Source organism: Parasteatoda tepidariorum, chromosome X1 (genome assembly GCF_043381705.1).
Source record: "Parasteatoda tepidariorum isolate YZ-2023 chromosome X1, CAS_Ptep_4.0, whole genome shotgun sequence".
In the NCBI taxonomy this organism is placed as follows: domain Eukaryota; kingdom Metazoa; phylum Arthropoda; class Arachnida; order Araneae; family Theridiidae; genus Parasteatoda; species Parasteatoda tepidariorum.
In genome coordinates, this window is record NC_092214.1 from 22730888 (window position 1) to 22756671 (window position 25784).

General features: G+C 27.7%; 1 protein-coding gene across 4 annotated transcripts in view; it reads right to left on the minus strand.

The window, feature by feature from the left end:
* LOC107437527 (Thymine DNA glycosylase) overlaps window positions 1-25784 on the minus strand; it is a 51212-nt gene that overhangs the window by 20279 nt on the left and 5149 nt on the right. Inside the window, exons 1-6 of one of the 4 annotated variants that reach the window (XM_016049564.3) lie at window positions 22108-22292; window positions 18957-19392; window positions 11999-12167; window positions 9693-9762; window positions 6988-7120; window positions 95-177 (exon numbers count right to left, since the gene is read on the minus strand). In XM_016049564.3, coding sequence (XP_015905050.1) covers window positions 95-177; window positions 6988-7120; window positions 9693-9762; window positions 11999-12167; window positions 18957-19375 — 874 coding nt within the window. In that variant the 5' untranslated portion in view covers window positions 19376-19392; window positions 22108-22292. The other 3 variants (XM_016049566.3, XM_016049567.3, XM_016049565.3) reach the window with 3 other exon arrangements.

Genomic DNA, 25784 nt, shown 5'->3' on the forward strand with positions numbered 1-25784 from the left:
TAATTTGTCACTTATTTTCTAATAATTGTCACAAGAAAGATTTTTTTTAAAACTCAAAACAGAACAAATTTTACAACATAAAGTGAAAGCATACTTTTCCCATTAAATACTGCAATTTTAGGTTGATACTTCCTTAGTTTTGAAAGTAATATTTCAGCTCCTTCTCTGATTTCTTTCCTAAAATTTAAAATAGGTTATTAATCTACATTAAAAATGCAAAGTTTTTTTTTTATTTATTGCAATCAAAATTTTATTATGTAAGAAAATCCTATAGAACTAAAATTTATATTTTTCGGAAAATATGTAGTAAACACATCTTTTCTTTAGATAAGGAAAAACTGATTGAAAAAATCTTTAATAACTTTGCTTTATCAAAGGTAAAATCTAAATAATGTACAGCACTCAAAAGAAAAATAACATACACAATGAGTTTCATTTTCATTTACAGAATAAGAGTAAATTTTAAGATATCTAGCTGTAAAATTTAGTTACACAAAAACATTTCATTAAACATATATTTTATAATAACGTAATAATGAACAAATTTGTCATTCAAATGCAAAATCGGTAATCTTTTTAAATTTTGGAAACACACACACATATATATTATTTAAAGGTCTAACTCATCTTTTCCATCAACTGAATAAAAGAAACCACGCCACATTTAATCAAATCCATATTTTATAAGTATTTACAAATCAACTTACTATCTGGAGGATTTGGTATGTTTTGCTGCAAAGCTAGCCAAATTCTCCAGATAGTGAGTTGCAAAACTGACCTTTTTCATAAACAGTAAATGTCACTTTTAAGAAAGAGTTAAATTACTACTTGCTTAGCATTATATTGTAGTTTATAACTGTGCCCGCAAAGTTTATTAAATGAGTTCTGTTTTTTTTTCCTTTATGAAGGATTGTGTTGCAAGGATGAGATTGGCTAAAAGCTGAATTTTCACGAGAGTCAATTTTACGCACGTGCAATCATTTTATAATAAATTCTGGACAATTCAAGATAATAAATAACTATGCACTTACATAAAATTTTTTACTAATTTATTAATATATGAATGATTACATCGATACTTAACATTTAGTAAAAAGTAATATTACCAATTGAAAAAATAAAGTTAGAAATTATATTTTTCTTCAGTTCACATAAAGGAGACAATTATTACTAGAGAAATTGCCTGGATTAGCAAATTAAAATTACTGAGAACATACATTAACATTCCCTTTCTTTTAATAAAAACTGTTATGTGATTTATAACAAATATATCAGTAACATGACTTGTTAAATTATTTAGAAAAGAAAATAAACTTTCACAATTAGAATCACTATGTTCATATTATAATCTAATCTAGCTAGAGCCCTGTGAAACATGTCAATAACTGTGAAGTAGAAACATATAGTTACTCCTTAACATACGAAAATTGCTATTTTAGTTTGAAAAATTACATAATAATCAGCAGCTGTTTAGATAGTTAAGATTAGTTAGATCGATAAGAATTTCGCATTTTATAGCATCACCATTATTTTTAAAATTTAGGATTTTGGTGCTATGTTCATCAACTCTTTTTCCAAAAAAAAATAGAATAACTTTTTAAGTGATTGCTTTTGTTTGCTATATCTTTTTTTTTTTTAATTTGCTGCAAATGCTTCACAAAATAAGTTAAAAAAAATCCTTTAAAAAGGTCAAATTGCTCATAACGCAGCTTGTGAATGTGGAGAAACAGATTGGTGATTAATCTAGTAGTTAGCCCATCTTCAAACATATTTCGACAAATCCTATTTTTTATTTCTTCATCTGCCTGTGTCACATTCTTCTTTGCAAGCATAGCAGGGTGGCCACTCAAATCAGATTTCAAATTTCCCTGATTTTTCCAGGTTTTCCAGATAAAAATCTTAAAATTTTCAGGTCTTAGTTTCTTTATTCTAATAAAGTGTAGGCAAGAAAAGTGCCTATATAATAACATATTTTATTCAAAATGTTATTTTTTTAACATATCTTGAAAAAAATAATTTATTTTGACAATTTGGCAAGATTTTTTATTCATTTTTTAATGTTTTGGTACAAAATTTTGAATCAAAAAACATTATATATATTGACCAACAAAAGAGTAAAATTAAATATTAGTATATAGTTGGTTCTTAAATGTTTNTATATAGTTAGTTCTTAAAAAAAACCTTTTTTAAAAATTAAAATATGTTATAAAAGGTTACAATGAAACAAAAAATTAGCATTAATGTAACAATTTGTCGATAAACATTGCTGTTAGCGATTGTAAAAAAATATGTGTGGTTGGTTGGTTTGCTGAGAAAAAATAATTCACAGTAATTCAATATTGTTATTAAATTATAATCAACTAATTTTTGGAGAATTTTATAAAGTTAAAAATACAAAAACATTTTGTCGGAATGGAAAAAAAATTACCACGAAATCATTGGAACAAACTTAAGCCATAAATGGATTCAGCCCAAGGACAGAATTTAAAAACAGAAGCTAATATCCTAATCCCTTCTTCCACCTCCACCACAATCTTTCCTAAATTGCACAGTCCATAGCGGTCAAAGGTTTCCACATTCATTTAACAACAGTGGGAGAATTTTATGTGGCATTCTAGTTTAACAGAGCTGTAATGGAGCAAATTTTGATGCAAGCAAAGTATTGCTAAGTTGATGATATTTCAACTGCGTGGAGATACATTTCCGTCTAAAAAAAGTGGGTATAATGGATAAAATAATTTTAATTAAGAAAATTAGTGAAATTAAAAAAATTTCCAGATTTTCTTTAAAATTCCCTGATTTTTCCAGTATAAAAAAAATTCCCTGATAATTCCAGGTTTTCAAGGTTGGTGGCCACCCTGCACAGAATGCAAGTTTTGAATATGCCTATATATACTAATAATTGTCGATAGAAAAACAGTCACATTTATAATAGCTCATTAAAGAAAAACTTACTTCTTACAAGAGTGTTGATAATTGATTTTAAAATCGCATGAATACAAATAGCGATCTTGGATTTTAAAATCGCGTGAATATGAAACTCAATATTCGATTTTAAAAATGAGAAAATACAAACTGCGTTACAGACTTTTAAAAAGAGCGTAAATACAAATAGCAATTCATAATTTTTAGATTGTGTAAATACAAACCACAACGCGTACTTTTTAGATCTTGTAAATACGAATCACAATGCATAATTCTTAAATTGTGTGAATGCAAATTCCAATGCATTATTTTATTACTAAAATCGATGTTTGATATTATAAGCGCATGAACAAATCACGACATTGTATTTTAAACTCTTGTGAATACAAACTGCTGAATAGGATTTTAAAAACGCATAAATACAAAAAGTGACATTGTATTTTTAAATCTCGTAAAAAAGAATCATAATGTATGATATTCAAATTGCGTGAATAAGAGTCGCAAGGCACAACTTTTAAATCACTTAAATACAAAAGGCTATGTTTGATATTAAAATCGCGTGAATAAGAATCAAAATGTTAGCAGATTCCGGGCTTGGGACTTCCAGAAGGCTCATTTGAAGCAGCGACGTCTTAATTACAAAAATACGAGATATCTGACAGGCGAGTAAAAATTTGGAAAATCTTATCTTCTGCGAGTAAAAGAGGACAAAATAGCTCAAATAAGTAAAAACATGGAAGGGTTGGCAGCTATGTAGTTTGAATTTTCTCTTTATCCTTGAAAATCGGAAATAAATATAATTATTTTATTTCAACAGCTGAATTTTTTGAAAAAGCAGAATATTTATTTTTAAAAAAAGTGAAACTTTTAGATAAGCGGAATTTTTGATAAAAAGGCTGAAATTGGAAGGACAAAAGTGGAAAAATCTCATCTCTGGTGATGACTGTGACGGCAGTATCTCTTTTAATAAATCAAGAAAAAAGAAAAATTACATCAGTTATTATCGAACTTTATTTTAATGTTTTGTAATAATGTGTACTCATCACTAATTGATATTTTAGAAACACATAATGTTTGATATTGTACTATACCAAAGATTAAATTCAATTGTCAAGATATTCTGAATTTTTTTCTAGTTACAAATATGCATTTAATATATTTTATTTCATGGTTCTTAAATAAGTTCTAAAGTGTGTCTGTCCAATATAGTTCACTTTAACTAAGATTTTAATTTTTGTTTAATAAAATTTTTAAATCAAACTAAACATCTTTGTACTTTTAAAAATAATTTTATAATAAATAGTATTTACAATAAATTTAACAATTTAAATTTTGGTTAGAAGCAAAACCAGCCAAATCCAAAATAAAAAATTGAATATTCCCCTCCCTTAATGTATGTGGACTTTCTTACTTTGTTTTAAAATATTGTTTATTTATGTTTCAATTTTATTTATTGCTTCTTAATCTCAAGAATTTTAATCTCAAGAATTTTAGATCCCATTTCATTTTTTCTTAGTGATACAGAAAAACAACTTTTCTTTATAATGTTTTGTTTTGGAAATGGCCAGTTTTGCAACAGAACAACACTGACAACAATTGAAAAGTAATTAATATTTAACAAATAGTTTTCAAGAAAAATTTAGAAATTTATTATTTTAATAAGTAGTTATATTCATATAGTTATTTCTTAGAAAAATCAAAAATTTAGGTCAAATGTTTAATGGATCATACAAATTTTCTAACCTTGAGTAAATTCTCAATAAGCTGAATTAACTAATGAATATAATAAAAAAGTATAACTAAAATTAAGATATTAAAATATTTTAATAACTCTCAAGGAGAAAATATTGGAAGCCCATTTATCAATTTGTAGTTAACCTCTAAATTTCAAAAATTACAGGTGCAAATTTATCTTAAAGACCTGATTCAGTGTGAGATTTCTATGTTTAAATAATTGTTCAAACTAATTAATTCTGAATGGGTCTCATCAGCTAGAAAATTAAAACTCAATACATAAAAATCAAATTGTTGGTTTTGAATATTGACGCTTTCTTTGCATATAATTATCAGAACAGACAAGCAAATGTATTTAATTTAAAATACAACTTTTTTAAGCAAATATACATATGTTTATAAGCCAAGTAAATAAAAGACTTTTACATGAAGAAAGTAAGAAAAAGCTGCATGTTGACAAAAGTTAGAACTCACTTAAATTCTATTTATTGTTAAAACTACCCCATAAGTTCCTCCTCTTCCTCTCCCTAAATTCTATACATTTTAACAAAACTAAACAAACAAAAACTAAACTTTAAAATAAAAAGAGCTTTTCTACGATTTCGTAAATATAATTTTAGTTGAATGTAAAAATAGGCAAAATCTTCAATTGAGATTTATATTTTTCATGGTTTATGGAAATTACAATACATCAATTGATAAAAAATGTTAAAAAAAATTGTATTTTCGGCAAATATTTAGAATAATGCAGTGTAGACCATTCTTATATTTTTCAATAGAAAAAACGCCTTTAATTTCTTTTTTTTTTTAAGAATGAGATAAATAAAAAAATATATAATTATTTTCTTGTAAAAAGAGCAGATTTTTCCTTCTAACATTTCCTTATCAGGTCCATGTTTATACACTCAAGCAACTATATATTTGCTATTAAATTGTCTTTGAACATTAAACTCCAGATATTTTTCTCTATATGGTTACAATTCATTGATCATTTCTAAAAACAATCAAACATGTTTATAAATTTTTTTAACTGATGATGCCATTAAGTAATAAGTAAACTTCCATATAGATAACTGATCTGCTTTCACAAATCTCCAACATATTATTCATTGGATAAGTGGCCCCTTTTAGAGAATTTACCTACTTAAATACAGGTCCCAAGCCTAAGATGACCTCTTTCATTTTTTTATTTTTGTAACCAATGTAATTTATATTATTGACAAGTTCATTTCACATTAAATACCAAATAACAACTTTTGCCCTAACTAAAAAATATATAATTGTTTGCAATAAAATTTTGCATTCAAACATACTTATTTTATGAGGTTGAGTTTGAAAAATCTTATGAAAAAATAATTACTTCTACATTTCCACCTAGGTGTTGGTTCAGGGATGTTTCTACGATACGTAATAAGAGGCACAATTAACGAAATGCAAAAGTTAACACTTTAAAATGAATTATAAGAATAATGATTTCTAATTTAAAATGAATTATAATTTTGATAAGAATAAATAATTGCAATAAAAAGTTAGAAACCAAAAATAAACAAAATGAAATTTTAAGGATATGCATGTTAGCAAAAACAGCACTTCATTAGGAGACACACTCTCTGCTAAGGCACTGGAGCCTTTCTGTTCCCTGATAAAGTACTGTTTTTGCTAACAGACATATCTTTAAAAAAAAAATTTTTGTTTATTTTTGGTTTCTAACTTTTTATTTAAATTCTTTACAAAAGAAAAATTTGGTTTTAACTGCTTTTAGAGCTTTTCAATTTTGACTTATTATTTTAAAGTTTTATCAAAATTTTTAAATATAAATTTGACTTAACTTAAAATTTGTTTAAATAAATTTCATACTTTGATTGGTTTTGATAAGAAGAGTCCTTTACTACATTACCTAAAATTTTAATTGCATTTGGATGAAATCCATTTTCCATATACAATAGAGCGGATGAATAAATTAAAAAATGAAAACAGCAATAACTCTCTTAAAATCTCTGCAGAACAAAAAGCTTTTTTTTTTAATTGTTTGTCTAGAAAATACCTTTTTAACAATTTATTACAATATATATTATCTTAGAAGCAATTTCTAAAAAACAGAAATAATAAATTTATTAAGTTCAAATAAATAAAGATGAAGGTGTGTACGATAATAAACAGTTAAATTATTTAGAGAAGGTGAAAAGAAAGCTGACAGCAGGCAAGAGCTTTTGGCCTTCTAAAAGAATTACATAAATTGGCAAGCATTCAGCAGGTCCCAAAATTTCTTCCAATATACACTCATTTTTAGCTTCATAAATCGGGCTTTATTATAAAAAATATACGTACCTACTTAAATCTGCACTTCCTTTTGTGGGACGTGAAACTATATTAGTAAAACCAATACCATGAGAAATAAGTTTAAAATCATCTACAGCACTCATCGGCTCTGGAATTAAACCAGCTAAAAACAGGCATTTCCCTATAAAAATGGTAAAAAAAAATTTAATAAAAATTATGCTATAACAAAAATAAAAAAGTAAATCGTACGCAATCATAAAACATTTTTTTTTTTAAGGTTTGATGTTATTTTGAATGAAAAAAAGGACATTAGAAGCAAATTGATATCCAATTATAGGTTACAAGATTAATCAAATTCATAATCAAAAGTTTATAACATATATGAAGTACATATAACACTAAGCATTGCAAAATAGTTTGATCCACACAAATGTTTTTCAAGGTTTACAAAATCTCTTTAGCACTTCTTTATAGAAACAATTACGTTAAATTTAGAATTTATAACTACCCATAAATAATTGTATCTTAAAATACAAACTACAATAATAACTTATTTACAGTGGACAAAATTATAAACCAAAACACCATATATAACTTTTGATCTAATGATCAGATTTTCACATATTAGGACTATGTTTTGAGGACCTGACCTCAAACATACTAATTAATTAGTTGATATTTTAAGTTACGACAAAAACATACTTTCTCTGAATAAATATACCTTTTTTTTTTTAATGGATTTAGGTTTCAGATCCTCAAAAGGGAAGGTAGTTCCAATTTGGAAAACTGGATCCCAATAATTTGGCCAGAGTTGTATGGTTGGACCCTTTAATATTAATTTCACATTTTGCGTACTTTGCAATACCTCATGAAATTTTTAAAAGATTAAAAAAACAATTTGCACACAGTTACAAAATTCGTTTCTCCAAAGATATTACATGCAAAAAATAATTTTCGATAATTTGATATTTTTTAATGTTTTAGTCAGTAATGGTGGAAAAAATTATGAATAGTGAGGTAAAAGGTATTTGAGCGCAATCACTCAAATAATTCCAGAGAAAACAAATTTCAAATAAACAACTTTTTATAAAAATTTCATTTCTTAGGAGCTATGCAACAGATTTTGCCGAAAAATTTTTTTTATTTTTAATTTTAAAATTAAATATTTTATATTTTTCATATTTCATTCTTCAAAATGTCAAAAATTTGTAGACCTTAGAATCAAGTTCTTTTTTAACTGCTAAATTAACTAATTAAAATAAAAAAATAATAAATAGCTATTGAAAATTACTTTTTGCATGAAATTACTTTTGAATACACAAATTTAATAATTGCATAGCAAAATATTTTTGATTTGCTTAAAAAAAAATTTGAGATTTGGTGAAATAGACAAAAAGTAAAATTAAACTAATAAGTCTAAACTATGGACTGCTCTCCTCACTAAACCATTGGGAGTATATTTCCTAGATTATGGCTATGTCCCCTCCATACTTCAGGGGTCAGGAATTCAAATCAAAGGTATGTTCAATCAGTGAAAATAAGTTTTTATGTCCAATTTTGTAACTTAAAATACCGTCTGCACTACTTACACTGGTGTTCCATTTTTTTCTGTGCAATGTACATTTAACTGTTTAGTAAATGTCCTACTTACAGACAAATAAATATAATTTGTTTAATGATACTTGCTAGTTAGAACTATGAGCCAAATTTTACGATGAATAAAAAGTTAAGTTGCCTCTCACCACAATTGCATAATAGTTAACTACTGATAAGAATAATATTCATATTTTACTCTAAATTATTTTATAAGTTCATATTTCATGGCAAACAACTAGGTTTTCTTATCATTCTACACTTAATTGCATAGAAAGAAAATACTGAAAGGAATGTTTTTCTTCATACAAATAATTTTAGCAACTCAAAAGGAATTTCTAATTTTAAATTCAAATAAATAAATAAATAAAATAAGGGTCCTTTAAAAAATAACTTTCTATCTTCAAATTGTTTTAAACAGAAAGAGGAGGAAGATTATCAATGATTAATCTTCCTCCTCTTCAATCCTTCAGCAAGATTTGATTAATCTTGCTGAATTGGAGGTCTAACGTTTCATTAAAAAAGGTAAGCTCTTAATGTTGGAACATCTCGTTTTCCAATGATATATCCAGAAAATTCATCGATCTTGACAGATAACCATTGCTTATTTCATTAAAACTCTGTGTTGGTTACATAAAGAACATGAAAAAGGAATTATTCAAGTTAAACCCAAACGTGAGAAGCAATGTAAAATATACATCAAAACAGTTTTTTCTAATATATTCTTAGAGGGAAAATATATATATATAATTATTATATAAATGCTCTACAGCAGTATAGTTTATTTCTAAGTACTTAACGCTTAGAAAAAAAACATGGCTAGTTTTAATTTACAAATAATCATAAATTCTGTTTAATAAAACTAATAAATTAATATAGCACACAAGTTGTTAACATGCAAATTCTATAATGCTATTTATTTCAATTTACTGATTCCTAAACTTTTGCAACTATGCTTTTTTGAATACAGTTTACTGTAAACAATGAGATCTCTTCAAGCTAGGCTGACTAATTTTCAATAAAAAATAAAATCTCATTAGCACTAAAACAATATTAAAAGTTAACATAGGGATGAAATTTAATGTTTGGTGTCTATGACTAATTTAATAATATAATGTATGATAAATATATTATTAAAAAAAAAAAAGAGGAAAGCTTACAAAAATGATTTCCAGGTCCAGCATAGTGATGACCTTTATATGCAGCCATTAAACCAGGATTGATACCAATCTGCAAAAAATATTTTAAACATTTAAAAGTTTAAGTAAAATTTAAAAAAATATTTTTATAATTTACATACTTAGTTAATTGGGGCTTGTGTGAGACACATGGAAAAACCAATAAATATTCTTACACTGAAAAAACCAAATTTGTGCTATTCTATTCCATTTAATGTATTCTATTTTTTGTAAGTATCAAATTACTAAGAGAATTAAAATGTTATAAGTAATTCAGAATATAATCAATTTTTTATGTTTCAAAAATTTACATTTAAATGATTAGTATATCAATAAATTATTATAGTTATGGGTTAAAATAAAATGGGAACGGTTGCTATCTAAAAAAAATTTTACATTTAGTCAAGAGGGATCCCTTCACTAGATTATGTATTTGGTTCTTTTGAAGTTAGTTTATTATTAGTTTGAATGTACCTTGAAATTAATTCATTATCAGCTTTAAAATCATTGCTTAAGCTTTGTATTGTTCTAGATGTACAAAAATTGAAACATAAATATAACTTAGTTAAATCATTCAGTTAATCATATACCATAACTCAATACAGTGCACACAAAAAAAAATTATATATATACAGTAGGGAACCGATTATCCGGAACGATCGGGACCATCTCTATTCCAGATAACTGATTTTTCCGGTTTTCTGAATCGCTACAAAAAGCCGTTTTTTTTATTGTCAAATTCAACTAAAAAAATATATTTGGAAATAATCTTGAAAAGAAGAAAAAAACGATGAAGTAATACACTAATGATTGTTTCCAAAATGATGGTAAGGTTAACATCTTTCAAAAAAGAAAGAAAAAATCTTGAAATCTTATGAGGAGAAAAACATTTGTTTTTTCAAAAATGGCGGGGAAATTTATCGAATTTCGTTCCGGTTATTTGGTTTTCCGGTTTTCTGATTTCCGGATAACGGGTTCTGTACTGTATATATATATATATATATAGGATTACTCTGAATAACTTTTGATCTAAAGATCAGATCTTAACGTTCTAGGACAAGGACTCAATCTTAATGGTTCAAGGGGGTGATTGCAAAAATGGTAATCAACTAGTGCAGACGATATTTTAAGTTACAAAATGAAACACAAAAACGCACTTTCTCTGAACAAACATACCTTTATTCAATGGATTCGGATTTCTGACCCTCCCATTATAAGAGGAAGTTGCAATTTGGGAAACACAGTCATAGTTTGGGTCAGGAGGGCAGTCAAAAGCTTGGACTCCCTAATATTAATTTTACTTTTGCATATTTCGCCATATCCTAAGAACTTTTTAAGTAAATTTAAACATTTACATTTTTGCACAAAATTATAAAATTCGTGTATCCAAAGACAATTCCACGCAAAAAATGAATTCTTAGATTTTACATAACAAAATACAAAATTTGAGCAAAATCGGTAAAATGGTTCCTGAGAAATTTAATAAAATACGAATTTCTTTAAAAATTTGATTTCTCAGGAACTATTCGACCAATTTAATTCCAATTTTTTACATAGTTACATAAAATTACTTTTTTTAAAATGATGTGAAAAATTTTAAACCGTACAATTCAAAATTTTTTGACTATTATTAAATAAAATAAAAAAGAATAAATATCTAATAAAAGTTATTTTTTGCATGGAATTATCATTGGATGAACGAATTTTATAATTGAGTGCAAAATTTTTTCAATTTGCTTATAAAGTTTGAGATATGTTGAAATACACAAAAAGTAAAATTAACATTAAGAGGTTGAAAACTTACAATTACTCTCCTGACAAAACTATGGGGACTATAATTCCTAGATTGCAGCTGCCTCCTATATTTTGGAAGTAAAAAAATCCAAATCCGTCAAAAAAGATACATGTTAATTAAGAGAAAGAACATTTTTGTGCCCGATTTTGCAACTTAAAATATAGTGTGTACTAATTAATTAGCATGTTTGAGGTCACCCTCTTGTACCATTAAGATTATGTCCAAGAACATGAAGATCCGATTTTTAGACTATTAGCTAATCAGGTTGATCCATTTTTTTTTTACACTGTTCAACAGTTGGGCCAAAATAACATGTAGTAGTACACTTAACACATTTTAGCATACTTATAACAGATTTTAGATACATATTTTTGTAATATGGATTCAAAAGATTAAAAATGCAGGTTTAGCAAAATGAAGCTGTATGTCCAAACAGGAATTACAAGAAAAAAGTAAAATATTATTATAATTGATAGTTAAAAAATATAGTTACAATAACAATATCTAATCCATGACTAAGATGATCAGGAAGAGATTTCTTCATAACTTCTTCTTCAGGCATTCCGTCAAAACGATCCATTCTCTTTCTTTGTTTAAAAGTTTCATTTACTCTTTCTTGTTTGATACATTTCACACCCTCAGGTGTATTTATATACTCATAACTGTTAAAAAGAAATTTCTTTAAATTAGCAAGGAAAAAGGAGAAAACAGAAAGCTTTAAGTAAAAAAAATCAAAAAAGAGAAAATAAACTTTTTGTAATATAGTTCAAAGTATTTTCTCAACTCAGTAAAGTATATATTAATATTAAAGCATATTTTGCACTTAGTATATTTTGCACTGCAAGATAAAATCCTGGGAAACTTTGTGCAAAAATTTCCCACACATTGCACTTAATTTAATTAAATAACATGAGTGAAAACCTGTTTGTTTAAGGAGTAAATGTCAGGGCAATTAAAACTATGGGTCAAATACTCAGAGGGCTAGTAGAGTTTCAGATGGCAAGAGTTAAATCCAACACAGAATTTTAGATTAAATACACAAAAGTTAGAATCGGCTATAACAATAAGTATTCCCTTAATGAGTACAGAGCAACAGCGATAAAGGGACATATGCTTAATTACTATTTATGCATTACGAATGAGCTTACTAGTTTGAATATTATCTTATTTTCCCCTGGTTAATACAGCCTATATACTAAGTCCAAATAAAATGTTATACATATTCCGAATAAATATAAATCTCTTTGATTATATTCACACAAGTTAAGAGTACCCTCACTCCACACAGGAAAGTAATAACTAATCATTCTTTATAATATATCTTTTCAGTGACTCTTATAAGATGATCTGTAAAAGAAAGAATGTATAATAAAAATTTTAATAAACAAATTTGTACTATTTATGCAAATGAAATCTTCTTTATGGAAATGAAAGTTTTACGTCAAAAGTGCAAGTGCATTGCTACAAAGTATTTAAATTTAAAACAACCAAGAAAATAATGATTTAGTTTGAAACATAACAGTTATTAAAGTTTAAAGCATAAATTTAACATTAATTCTACTGTAGAATGAAAAGGCTGGTTCTATGAAAAGCAATAGCTAGTACGAGACAAAATTTTTAACTTTCATCATTAAACTTTACAACTGTTAAAAACGGGGCAAAAAAAAAATATCTAAAAATTTTTCCTTTTTAAGAATTAAAAATACTGAATACTCTAAAAATAAAACAATTGTCTCACACTAATTTAGTTAATATCATCTGTGATTATTTTGTGAGAAGCAAAATTTCCGCTGACAGAAAGAATACTTTTGAGGACTTATTATAAATGCACTTCAGAATCTTTATAAAAGGTATTTTAATGTGAAAATGAAAAGTGGGGAAAGTAGTATTTACAATGCTCCAACTACTTGTGATCAAAATTGACTTGTAGCAGAATTCTTTAATTATTGCAAACATGCTACTAATTCAACATAAGACTGAAAATAATCATTAGTCATAGGAGTAAGAAATACATTAGTTATGCCTAAGTTATTTGAAATTTTCTTGTTCTTTTAATTATAGAGCCTAAGGAAAAAATGCATAAATTTTAAAATATATATTAGGCAATCCAAATTGGGAAGCATTGAAGAAGGAGAAAACATTGTATACTACATTCACAAACTGAACAAGGGAGGGGGGAGGTTGTTACCATGAAGCTGATACACTCTCAAGATGGCATATTAAAACCTTCCAAATATCAGTGCTTGAAAGATTAACTTGACATTTATTATTAAAAAAATTCTTTTTATTAAAATACAGTTTTAAAGTGATGATATATTTGAATTTGCTATCTCTTTAGAAATTTGAGACACTTTCACTATCTTTTTTATTTATTCACTATCTTCGAGTAAGGAAAAAAAATCAGTTACTTATTAATTGCAGTGTCAATTGTTTACTACCTCTCGTGGCTAAGAGCAAATCATGACACTCTTTAGCCAAGGCTAAAGAGTGTCATGAAGTTATGAGTTAATAACCTTTTCATTTCAAAATAATTACCAGTTGAGTTTGGGCCGGGATAACCTGGTTTATAGGGCGTTGGGCCCGTGTCCAAGTGGTTGTGAGTTTAATCTTCAACAGCCGAAGACTCCCAGAGCAGTAAAGGGTGACTGGTGCACATTAAATCTGTCAGGTCACAAAGTCCTCCATGCTCCCATAGCAAATCATACCTCTGTGGGTACTGAATTGAAGACTAATCATTCTCTGGTTCAGGTCAAAATTACGATCTGAGAATGAATGGGTTCGTCTTATATACAAGCTGTGACGCACGTGCGTGACGGATGTAGATGGCCATAGATGGTGCCACTGGAAAACAAGAAGCGCACTTTCTTTGCCTTAATGGCATACGGCAACGACATCAGTTGAGTTTAATGCAGGAATTAGAAGAATGAGGAAGTAAGAGAGCCTTATTCCTTAATCCCATACATATTTCGAATTATCATTATAATTAATCATATGTCTGAGAAATCAATTTTAATTATTAATAAATAGTAGTTGTTTAAATGCTTCCAGTGGATATTCTTATAAAATTATCACACTGGGAAATGGAAATTGCGTGTTCATAGAAGGTATAATACGTCAGTGTTCATAGTGAGCTGAATAATGTACTTTGTGCTATTTTCTTCAAATCAACTTCAAAAAATGATAGTGAAAAAGTTATAGAAAAAATGAAATATTTGTTTATATCTTTTAATTAATAATGATCAAATATTTATTTTGAATTAGGAGAGAAACTTCTATTTATCATTCCACAATGATGAGTAGAAGAATTATTCTTATTCGGTTGTGTTTGTCGATGATTTTTCAGAATTATTATCAATTGAAAGAGCTGAGGATTTTGTTGAGATAACAGGTGGAATTATCTAATCTAGAATTGCCACAAAATCAATAATTCAGAAACTGCTTTCATTGAGTGTTAAAGTAAACTCAGTGGCACGACAGCCCATGGAGAACCAAAGCTGCTCATCTCAGTTTTTTTTTTTTACCTCTGGCTCTAGGGTACAGGAACAGATATTTTGGTTGGTTGGTTGGTCAGCCAGACATGGAATACCCAGTATTTAGTCCCCAAGCATGCTTGGAACTGTACTAATTTTATTGACCCACTGAAGGCTGAGTCAACCTTACCTGGTCTGAGGCTAGTGAAAGTGAAAAGTGGAAATCTTTCAGTAAAAAGACAGAATTAAAAAAAAAATCATCATTTCTAAAGGTAGGACCGTGTTTCCTTAGCCTATTGTTATATGAGTATAATAGTGAATTGATTATAAAGAAAACTCAATTAACAAGAAAGAGTAATAATAGTTCAGATGAAGTAAGGATTAAATTAAATGAACTAGATCTAAAAGAAAAAGAAATGTTAGAATATAAACCTTAAATTAAATTAACTATTATTATGCAGAAAATATAATTTCAAATAATTATTTATTAGATAAATATTCTAAAATCTTAACAGCAATAGCACCAAAACTGCCTAACGATTGAAGCAATATAACTTCATACTTCCATGCTATTGAAAATACCAGAAAATTTAAGAAGGTTCAATACAATCACTTTTAGGTGGGGGGAAAAAAATGAGAATTTTAATAATGCCAAAAACTGGAAAAGGAATTTTATGCACAATCTGCCACAAGATTGCTTAGTTTGGGCCTACACTATAAAAAACCAAAACAAGTTGAAAATTTTGATGACAGATTTTTTAAATTCTTTGAGAAATGAGACACTGCTTACTCCCTAAAACTATAAATTATGTTTTACTTTAAGAAAAACAAACTTTACATGAAGAAAGCGAAATCGCCTTTTAAGCAGAAATACATGCAAATTCATTTGAATTAAAACCTAAACATATATTTCGTGAGAAGTACATGGCCCCTCACTTCAGAAAAGGTAAATATAAACTTGGCACCACCAGTTAAAGCAATAAAAAATGTAACAGATGCAGTGAGAATTATTTAGCTTAATTTTGCAATAAAAAATTCAACAACCCCTAAAAGTGAAGAACTAAACATGAATAAAGAAAATGAAGGAAATAAAAATATGACCACCGAAGCCGACGTCTTCAGGGGGTACCGGCCTCGGTAGCCATAAAAACAAAACCATTTCTAATTGAGGGAGAAGCAAATGCCTAAATTAACTCCCTCAGTACCCCGATGGTTTTGTATAGAAGTCCAGGAAAAAAACATGCAATACAAATGACAAATTAAGAAAAAAACTCAAACAAAATCATCAGAAAAATAAAAACTCACATAGTGTTGAGAATCATGAATAAGCTTTGTTAAATTGTGGAACTCAAAAACGAAAAATATACTTTGGAAGAATTTAAGAAGCCATAAAGAAAAATTCAATTTCAGCTTTTGATAATAAAGCTTTGTTAAAATGAAGATATCCATTTTTTGAGATAAGATAAAAATATTAATAACTTGCCAATGCCGATTAAAAATTAATCGCCATGATGTCAAAATTAAGAGCTTAATTTCTAGATTTCGGTTCTTAGATTTCGGATTTGTTACCTGAGAATGTAAACAATCCAAAAATTTTAGAGAGATGAAGGAGTTAGAAATAACTTAATTAGAAAGAGGAAGTGAAAGTTTGGGATTTATAGGCGATTAATCTAAATGGCACATTCAAAATGTCTTTAGAAAGCAGGGGGAAATTTAATGAGGGGATTAGAATTAATAAAGCATCGTTAAATGAATTTTATAGAGGATAAATGAATGACATAGCAATATTTTCAGATAATCATAGATGTAATTTTAGAAATTTTTTTAAATAAACTAGCTAAGTCAAAGAATACTGTCTCGTCTTAATGAAAATGTTAATGATTTTTGTTATACATGTATAGTTTGGCATATAGAGTCATAGTCTTCGTCTGAATAATATTATTTTGTGTCAACATTTATTTAGAACTCAATTAACATTTACTGATTTCATTTTTTATATATATTATGAGTTAATTTGGAGTTGATATTTCTAAATCTTCAGTTTTTCACACTGAAAATACCTTTTTTGCTAAAAAATATTAAGCTTAAAAATTTGGTCATCTGGTTAACCTTACTATGGAAATTCCCTTCTATTCAACTGCAATTTTAAATAAGCTTTAATGCAATATTCGCAATCGCAATGCTCGAATATGCCATCTAGGGGAGAAGATCGATGCCATGTTTTGACCCTCCCTTCTCCTCCACTTCTTATTTGTATAGGAATGTACTCTGATATTTTACCCTTTCTTAATATTTTTTGTATTTACTTATCAAAAATATTTTTAGAATTTCTACGACATTTTCCTTTAGTTTTAAGTTTAATGTAGTTTTCATTTCCATATAGTTACCTAACTTAAAATTTTTTAACCTACTTGAAAATCAAGACAGAAACTAACATGCTTCCTTCTTCTATGAATTTGCGCACACTAATGGTGAAAGCACGTGATTGCTGCCATAGATATAGAATTCTGCTCTAAGCCACCTGTAGCCCATTTCGATCGCCAATTATTCAAATCTAATTTAGATTTTTTTTTTCGATCTTTTTATATTATGTCAAAATAATTACATATATCCAATAATGTTTTAATTTTGTAACAATATAAAGAATTTAATCTTTCATAAAGGGTGCTATTTCAAGATTTGCCACAGAGATTATTTTCCCTAGATACGCTTATGTCACCATACCTTAAAATTGAGTGTTTATAGCAAGCATTCAACATTCATTACCCTTTAGATGCACATATATTGCACAAAAAAGAAATCAGCATTTTGTCAATTTTTTTACCACTATTCGACAAAACAAAATTGCACGTAAAAGTCCCACCAGAGAATACTATTGGAATGTCAACCAAATATAATCTCATTATGCAGATCAAAACAACCTTAGCCTCTCTACTTTTTAACACAAATGCTACTTTAGCATTTTGTGTTTTCAAGTAAAAATTTGTAATAAAACACAATAGTGCCAAAATAATAAAATAAGTTCTGCATCTGCAATATTTTCCAAGTATTAATTTTCATTTTTTATGTATAATATGCAATGAAAAGCTAGTCTAAAAGTAAAGTTTTTATATGTTGTTGAGACCCAATGGTCTTTAAGCTTAAATGATTAAACTTTGAGTTATTTGTCACTCATTATACTAAATACATTAATTAATTACAACATCAAATTTAATTTAAAGCATTGCATTGAATTTCAAAAATGCTTTGCAAATGTTTGAGAACCTTCAAACTTTTCAAAACAGATAAAAATTTCTTCTACATCATACTTTATGTTAGCCAAAAATCAGCAAATTACTCAAATAACAGTCAAACCTTTTTTAAAGACCACCTCTGAACAAAGTAACATGCAAAGATTGGTCATGCGTTTATGGAAGCAACAATATTTCATAGAACATATCGTCAAGAAAACCTCCGTGTGGCAATTTCCTAACAATAGCCACCTATTAAAAGCATGAATTTTATTTCAATGTGTATCTTTGCTTTATTTCAATGTGTATCTTTGCAACATTTCTAACCCTTCATCTCAAGCTTGAGATATTTTTCATTGATTGTGAAAAAAACAATTCTTAAGCATAAATGAAGATATCCATCATAGATATAATTAGACAGTTCAATACTGCCAATGCAAATTAATGGCATTTAAAAATAAAAAATTATCATCATCGGATCAGTATTTCAGTGGATAAAATCTGCTGTTTGAGATTTCTTTTATTTCTTGAACAATCAATTCAATGGTAGCTCCAAATAGCGGCTACCTCTAAACACTAGTCACATAGGGACCATCTTGCAAGGGACCGTTATTTGGAGGTTTTACTGTTATGATAAATTTTCAAACATTGAGGTAAATAGAAAATTTCTGTTCAAATATCCCAATATTTTGAAATTTACATACTTCAGCAGAAAAGTTTTCGGAATATATATAAATAAATATTTCAATACCTGATTCCATTTTGCTCTTTCTTTTTTCTGCCTCTTTTTTTCGGCTGAGGAGGAAGCTCGTCATAATCTTCATACTGATAAGGATCATGTTTGACGGTTTGACCGAGTGTTTCAAATACCTGTTCATCAGGTGGCCTTTCATCATGTCTCTCATTATTTTCCATGTGATAACCACTATCAGAACTAATAGTTTTGCTTTTATAAGAGGAACTGTCCATATTATCTTCACCAGAATAAAACATAGAGGATCCAATACTGTAATCCAGTGGTTCTTGATTTGTACTGCTAGAAGTGAGGTAAGTATAATGATTGTACTGATCTTCTGGAGACCACTGCCAATCTTCATTATGGCCATAAAGTGTAGATGTTGACAATGGTCCTAAATATGAGTATTCTGATGTATGTGATGGAGATGACATTATAAAATTATTTATGCCTGAAAAACAAAATATGATATATTAAAATAGTTTTCAGTGTTTAAAGACATACATATACATTGAATTCACTAAAAAGATTTACGCAGTAAAACATTATTAACACATCATTTAATATAGGAAAAAGAGGGGTAACTTAATTTAAATGCAATTTTAGATATTTCTAATGCAGGAACTATATTACTTTTTACGATTATAGATAGCTCAGTTAATCATTTGCCTCATATATTAAGAACTACAAACAAGCTTATTTTTAAATTTTTTTTACATAATGTTTAAGAAATTAGACTAGCTTAAGGATTATGTTCTTAAATTTTGATTAAAATTTAGATGGAAACTTTGAAGACGTTAGTATTAGGTATAATGCTCCAATTTCATAAAACTGACAAAAAGCAGGAATCAATCTGACAAAAGTTTAGTTATCAAGGTTCAAATCACTCAGTTTAAATTGTATGATCAACTGTATGCCTACTACATACAATTCTATTTAAAGAGAAATTATGTTGATTAATTGACACTGATTTTTGTCAACATTTAAAATCATGAGTGAATGAAACCATTGAAACGAGATATGGAGCATAGAAAAATTATCTTGAATAATTGACAGATCTTGACGTGAGTAATCACAAGCAAAGATCCAAGTGAAAAAGTAAAATATTTGGTAATTCTTAGAAGTTGCTAAAAAATACAATATTTGAGAATTAAATTTTAAATAAAATACAAATGAAACATTTCAGCTAAATAAATCATCTTTTTTTCTATATTTCTCATTGATGTCTGATAATTATAAACATTTTTAGTTATTAATCAAATTTTATAGTCAATTCATCAACCATGATATATAAAATCAATGAACTGATAATAACCAAATAAATTAAATAATTTATTATAATTTAAAAATTTGTTGTTTCTTTGATTTCAATTTTTGTTAATCTGTTAATCTAATAGATAATTCTTGAGGTGGAAAAATATAACTATTTGTAACATTTAAGAGGCTTCCAGAATTGTAGAGGCTCTAAGTCCGAGCCTCTCAGGCCTTATGATAAATCAAACACTAATTATATAGGAAAGTAGGAAATAAAAGTGCAATAATAATAATAAATAAAATAGAAGGAATATTTCCAAATGTTAAAAAACAGAACAGATGTTAAAAATGTTACAGAACAGATGTTCCAAATGTTAAAAAACAGAAAAACAGTATTGTTTTATCAGAATCTCATATCAATCTTTAGAATATGAAATGATACCTAAAAATTTATGAGAACAAGAATCAAGAATAATGATAAATGATCTTAACATAAGATAAATCAAAGAGATGATTGACAAATGAAAGAAACTTTTTATTTTGAAGTAAACATCTTTTGTTCTTTAACATTAATTATTTTAGACAATTTAAAAGATTAACTTTTATGAAACATTGTGTTAATTTGCCAACGACAAAAACATAAAACTTCAATCAACATAAAACTCTCTTTTAAAATATTGATTTAAATGTTAATTTCAATAACTAATGGGTTAGTTAAAATATTTAAAACCTCTTTAAATATTTTTCAATTTTACTCATATTAATTAGCTTGAACATAACACATTTATTAATAAATAACTGAATAGGAAAAAGGAATTTTCCTTTATTTTTTTAATAACATAATCTTTAAAAATCAATAAATATATATGCAATTGCTTTAAAAGTATATGAGTTTAAAAAGTAACTACTTATCAGATGAATTTTCTGGTTGAAACATACATCTGATAATTATAACTTAGTCCAAAAACTTTAATTAACCAATAAATTTAATTTTTTAACCAAATTAAATATTGAAGTAATATAAATAAGAATCTAATTTAAATTTATTATAAACTTTCACATCTGTTTGTGTAATTAAAGGCATAAAAATTTCTAAACTTAGAAAAATTTTTAGGTAAATAAAATTTAATAAATCATTCAAAATGGCTGTAAACTGGAACTAATTATTGATTTAATGATAAATGAAAATATTTCATTAAAAATAAATCTCAAAACTATTCTCGAAAAATAATATTCATTAACGAATTCATAACAGTAAGCAGTTTACTAACTAGAACGTAAAAATTCTTGAAAAGTATCATTATTATTTTAAATATTAACCTATTTAAACATGCTTTTAAATACCTTAAATATAAAAATGCAAACTATTGTAATTGACAATTTTAATTTCAAGTGACTAAGAAGTTGGAGAAAAACTTGACTTTGATCAAAGAGCCGAGAAAAAAAATAAGCCAAGAAAAAAGAAAACGTAAACACACTCAATGGTATTTGCATAAATAAAAAAAAGAAAAATCACGTGAACCACATGGCTGTCAAGATCACGACAAAACAAAATAGTTTATTTGAGAAAAAAAATACTTTTATATATTTATCTCACATTTACTCATTACATTATGAGGGTTTGTAAACGATCAATATGTTCAAAAAACGTTTGTCATAATTTAAACTTAAAATATTTTAATATTTAATAAGAAAATATTTTATCAAAAAATTGAAAAACATAGACCTGAAAATTTAAAATTCTAAAAAAAAGTGTAATTAAAAAACTGTGTACCTTTCTCGTCATACAACACTAAATTTCATATATTTTTGGAATGTTTGCTGTATATTGATTGAAACTGACGATATGAATGTGCAAATTGCAATGAATTTCATGCATTTAAATGTTATGAAAATGGCGGAAAATAAATACCTTTTGGCTGTCACAAAATTATAAACTGTAGATCCATAGCGATTAAAATAGTTCAGATTAATCTTAAAAAACAGTTTAATATTAATCAAAGAAAAACAGAATAAATTAAAATTAATATTTCGGAATTAAGTAGCGGCGCTACTTAGTTCTTAAAGAACCGCAAAGGAATGATTGCCAGGTTTGAAGGACGAAAAATAACAGAAAACCCTTCCTGTTCGGTAAACCGAAACAGATTCGGATTCGGTTTTCTAAGTTTTAAAAAATTTGTATTTCTGAAGTTAAACAAAGCACTTATGTCATGAATTATTACAAAAAATGTATATCTTATCAAAAGTGAGAAAATTACCATTTTTTATTTTAAAAAAAAAGATTGAATTAAACTTACTTGAAAAAAAATTAAAACACATCACATTGAAATAAAAAATTAAACGCTTTTGTCAGTAAGGGAGTTAAGGAAACAATTTTTATTTTTATTTTTCACAACGAAAAACAATCCCGCAAGATCGCAAGTGTGGATCGTATTCAGTTGATTAATCCCTGAGAAAATCAATTGTTCAGCTTGTTAGGTGTGGGGTTTATACTATGGGTTTTAAAGCAACGTGAAAACATCATCTAAACTTTGAATAATTGCTATTTAAGATAACGAAGTTCGTATGTTCTTCTGGAAAGGTAGATTTTACGGTAAAACATTCAATCTTTCGTGTCTGAGCACACTGGCTGAAACGCATCTGCGGAGTGATAAGCCATATATTCCGGTTTCGTCATTGATTGATGTTTGTTCATTGTTGATATTTGATTAGCAATTAGTGGTTAATGTGGTATTGTTACTAATTATTGTTGAGTATTTATACATTAGATAATAGTTATTTAATTTACTGTTTCAGTAAACCCAGCTGTTCCAGTAACCCCAAATCTGTCCAATTTCTGTTCCAGAACTTAAATTAGTCTGCTGTAGTAAGTAGATGCATTATGAACTATACATTTTTTATTTGTATATACTGTATATGTTTTTTTTTCTTACATTTTCTTTTTATTTGTACCAATAACTATATTTTGCGCAGATCCGGTTGCAATGGGTAAAATTGTAAAATGTGCTATATTTCTAAAAACTAATATGTCCGATGCATCTAAAATTTTGATTTTACTGGATAGCTTTATGATATACAGCTACTATATAGATGAAAGTTGTTATCAATGTAGAGGACATCTTATAAAAGCCCTAACTGTTGAAAATCAGTCAAAACTGGTTGGATCCCGTCCGATGGTCCGCTGCTATAATTCGTTCACCAAGATTGACACTTGGCTCCACCTCCTCAAAAAAAGTCTCCGTGCTTAAAATTGAGACAACCCTTAAAGCTCGCCAGACGTAAACGCCACTTACTTTGTTTTATCATCCGTTACTGTACTTTTTGTTACTCTAGCTAATTAAATATATTGCAACAAAATGTCTCAAAAGGCACAAAATATTCCCTCAAAAAAGAGAAACAGCTTTGTTTACTTATCTGCGAAGTAGATTTTAACACTCTTCCTTTTATAAATAAATAATAAATTTAATATTTTAGGGCCAAATTAAACTGTTAGCCATAATATTTATGGTATAATAATTTTAATGCTTTTAAAATGCATGTTTAGAAAAATTTGAAAATTTTAAAGAGTTTCAAAGAAAAATAAATTGAATAAAAGCAAAAGACACAACTGCAGAGATGCCACAGGCCACTAAAAACTTAAAAAGTGGTAGAAACTCAATTCATTTTTATTTATTTATAATATCTTTAATTATTCAATCATAACTAACACAATGATTTACTTTTCAAATTATTTAAAACAAAAACAGTCTCTTTCAATAGTAAAAAAGATGCTACAAAGTGTTGTTAATTTTAATTTCTTTCAATAGAAGGAATTAGTCAGCACTTTTCAGTCTTCCATAGCAACTGTCAGAATTTTTGAAGAATGGCCCATACTTACAGAATGGTTATTATAAAAAATCCTGTATACCCTACTGCTACATAACTACGCATTTTGTAAACTTAAAATGTTAGTAAAATGTGCGCTTTCTATTTATTTCTATAAATAACATTTAAGATGATTTTGACCACCACTATTTATAAATAAATTTAACACATCTATAAACGTGTGGTAATCTATCGATGGTATGCTTTAGCTCTTAAAATAAAAAGGTCCCTTAGTGGACTGATCGTAAAGATCAAGTTTCCAGTAGAACACCGAAGTCAAGCATCACTGGCCACGGTCAACAAGCGGGTAGGTGACCACTTTGATCAGCCTAAGCAGGGATAGAGGCTGCGCCGTATCGGTCCTCGTTAAACTGTTCTACAATAAAATGCTCGACTTCGCGAGCAGGTCGTCGGGCTACCAAAGCGGAGGAGCCACCCCCTTTGCAGAGGATCAATATTGTGATAGCATATCTTCGGATCATCCTCGGGGATGTTTCACAGACCGTCGCCAAAAGCCCATTGTGCAGCTTTAGTGCAATGCAAATAAAATACCTACCTACAAAGAAAAGTATATTTATTATATATAATTGCTGTTCCATCTTTATTTTAATACTATTACTACTAAAAAGTTGTTCTTACTGTATGAGGATTTCAGTTTTTACTGTGCAATGCCAATTTTTGCTCATTTAGTTATAACTTTATAAATTTTTTTATAGGCAATGTGTCTCGTGTAAAGACAAGATACAGCTATATTAATTTAGGAGACATTGAAGTCATGAGGACCTTGAAAACATTACAACTGTTCTTACTTTTTCCTTTTGAAACTTACAATACGGTAAGACCATATGGAAAAATTCAAAATTTGAGCGTAATTGATTGGATAGTTTCTGAATTAACACATTTAAAAAAAAGTCGCATATTTAAAATTCGATTTCTCGAGAACTATTCAACCTATTTTGTTCAAATTAAAAATTATTAGATAAAAAAAAATTATTAAAAATTAATTTTTGCGTGAAATTACCTTTGGATAAATGAATTTTATAAATGCTCGCAAAACTTTTTCGAATCTATTAAAAAGCTCTCGAGAAAAGCGAAATACTTATTAAAAGATTTAAACTTTCGACCGCCTTCCTGATGAAACTAAGGGGGCCATATTTTATTGATTGCTGTTGCCCCCTATATTTTGAAGTTCAGGAATCCGAAACCGTCGAAAAAAGGTTTGTTTATTCAGAGACCGTACGATTTTTGTATCTGAATTTCTAACTTAAAAATATCGTCTACACCAGGGATGGGGAAACTACGGCCCGCGGGCCAACTGTGGCCCGCCGGAAGGTTTTATCCGGCCCGCGGATGGAATTTTAACTTGCTGATCTGTGGCGAATATAAACAATATACATCCATTTTCTTGTCTACTTCGTTTAAAGTTATTTTTCCTTCTTTTTTAACTAAGTACTGCGAACCTTTTAACTTTCTCTATTTTTGTTCTACAAAATAATAAATTGATGGAGGCTAGCACAGACAGCTTCAATTGGTGAAATGAGCAGAAGTTCTTTATAGAATAGCCGTAGATTGGTGCCATCTGAAGCAATTGTTTCTGAATATGCCAAAAATTGAGTTTTACAAATCATTACCAAAAGCTAGTTTCCCAAATATTTCATGCCTAGAAAATCAGGTCTATGTTTGCTTCCTTTTATTTATGTATGAACAAGTGTTTTCATCTACAAA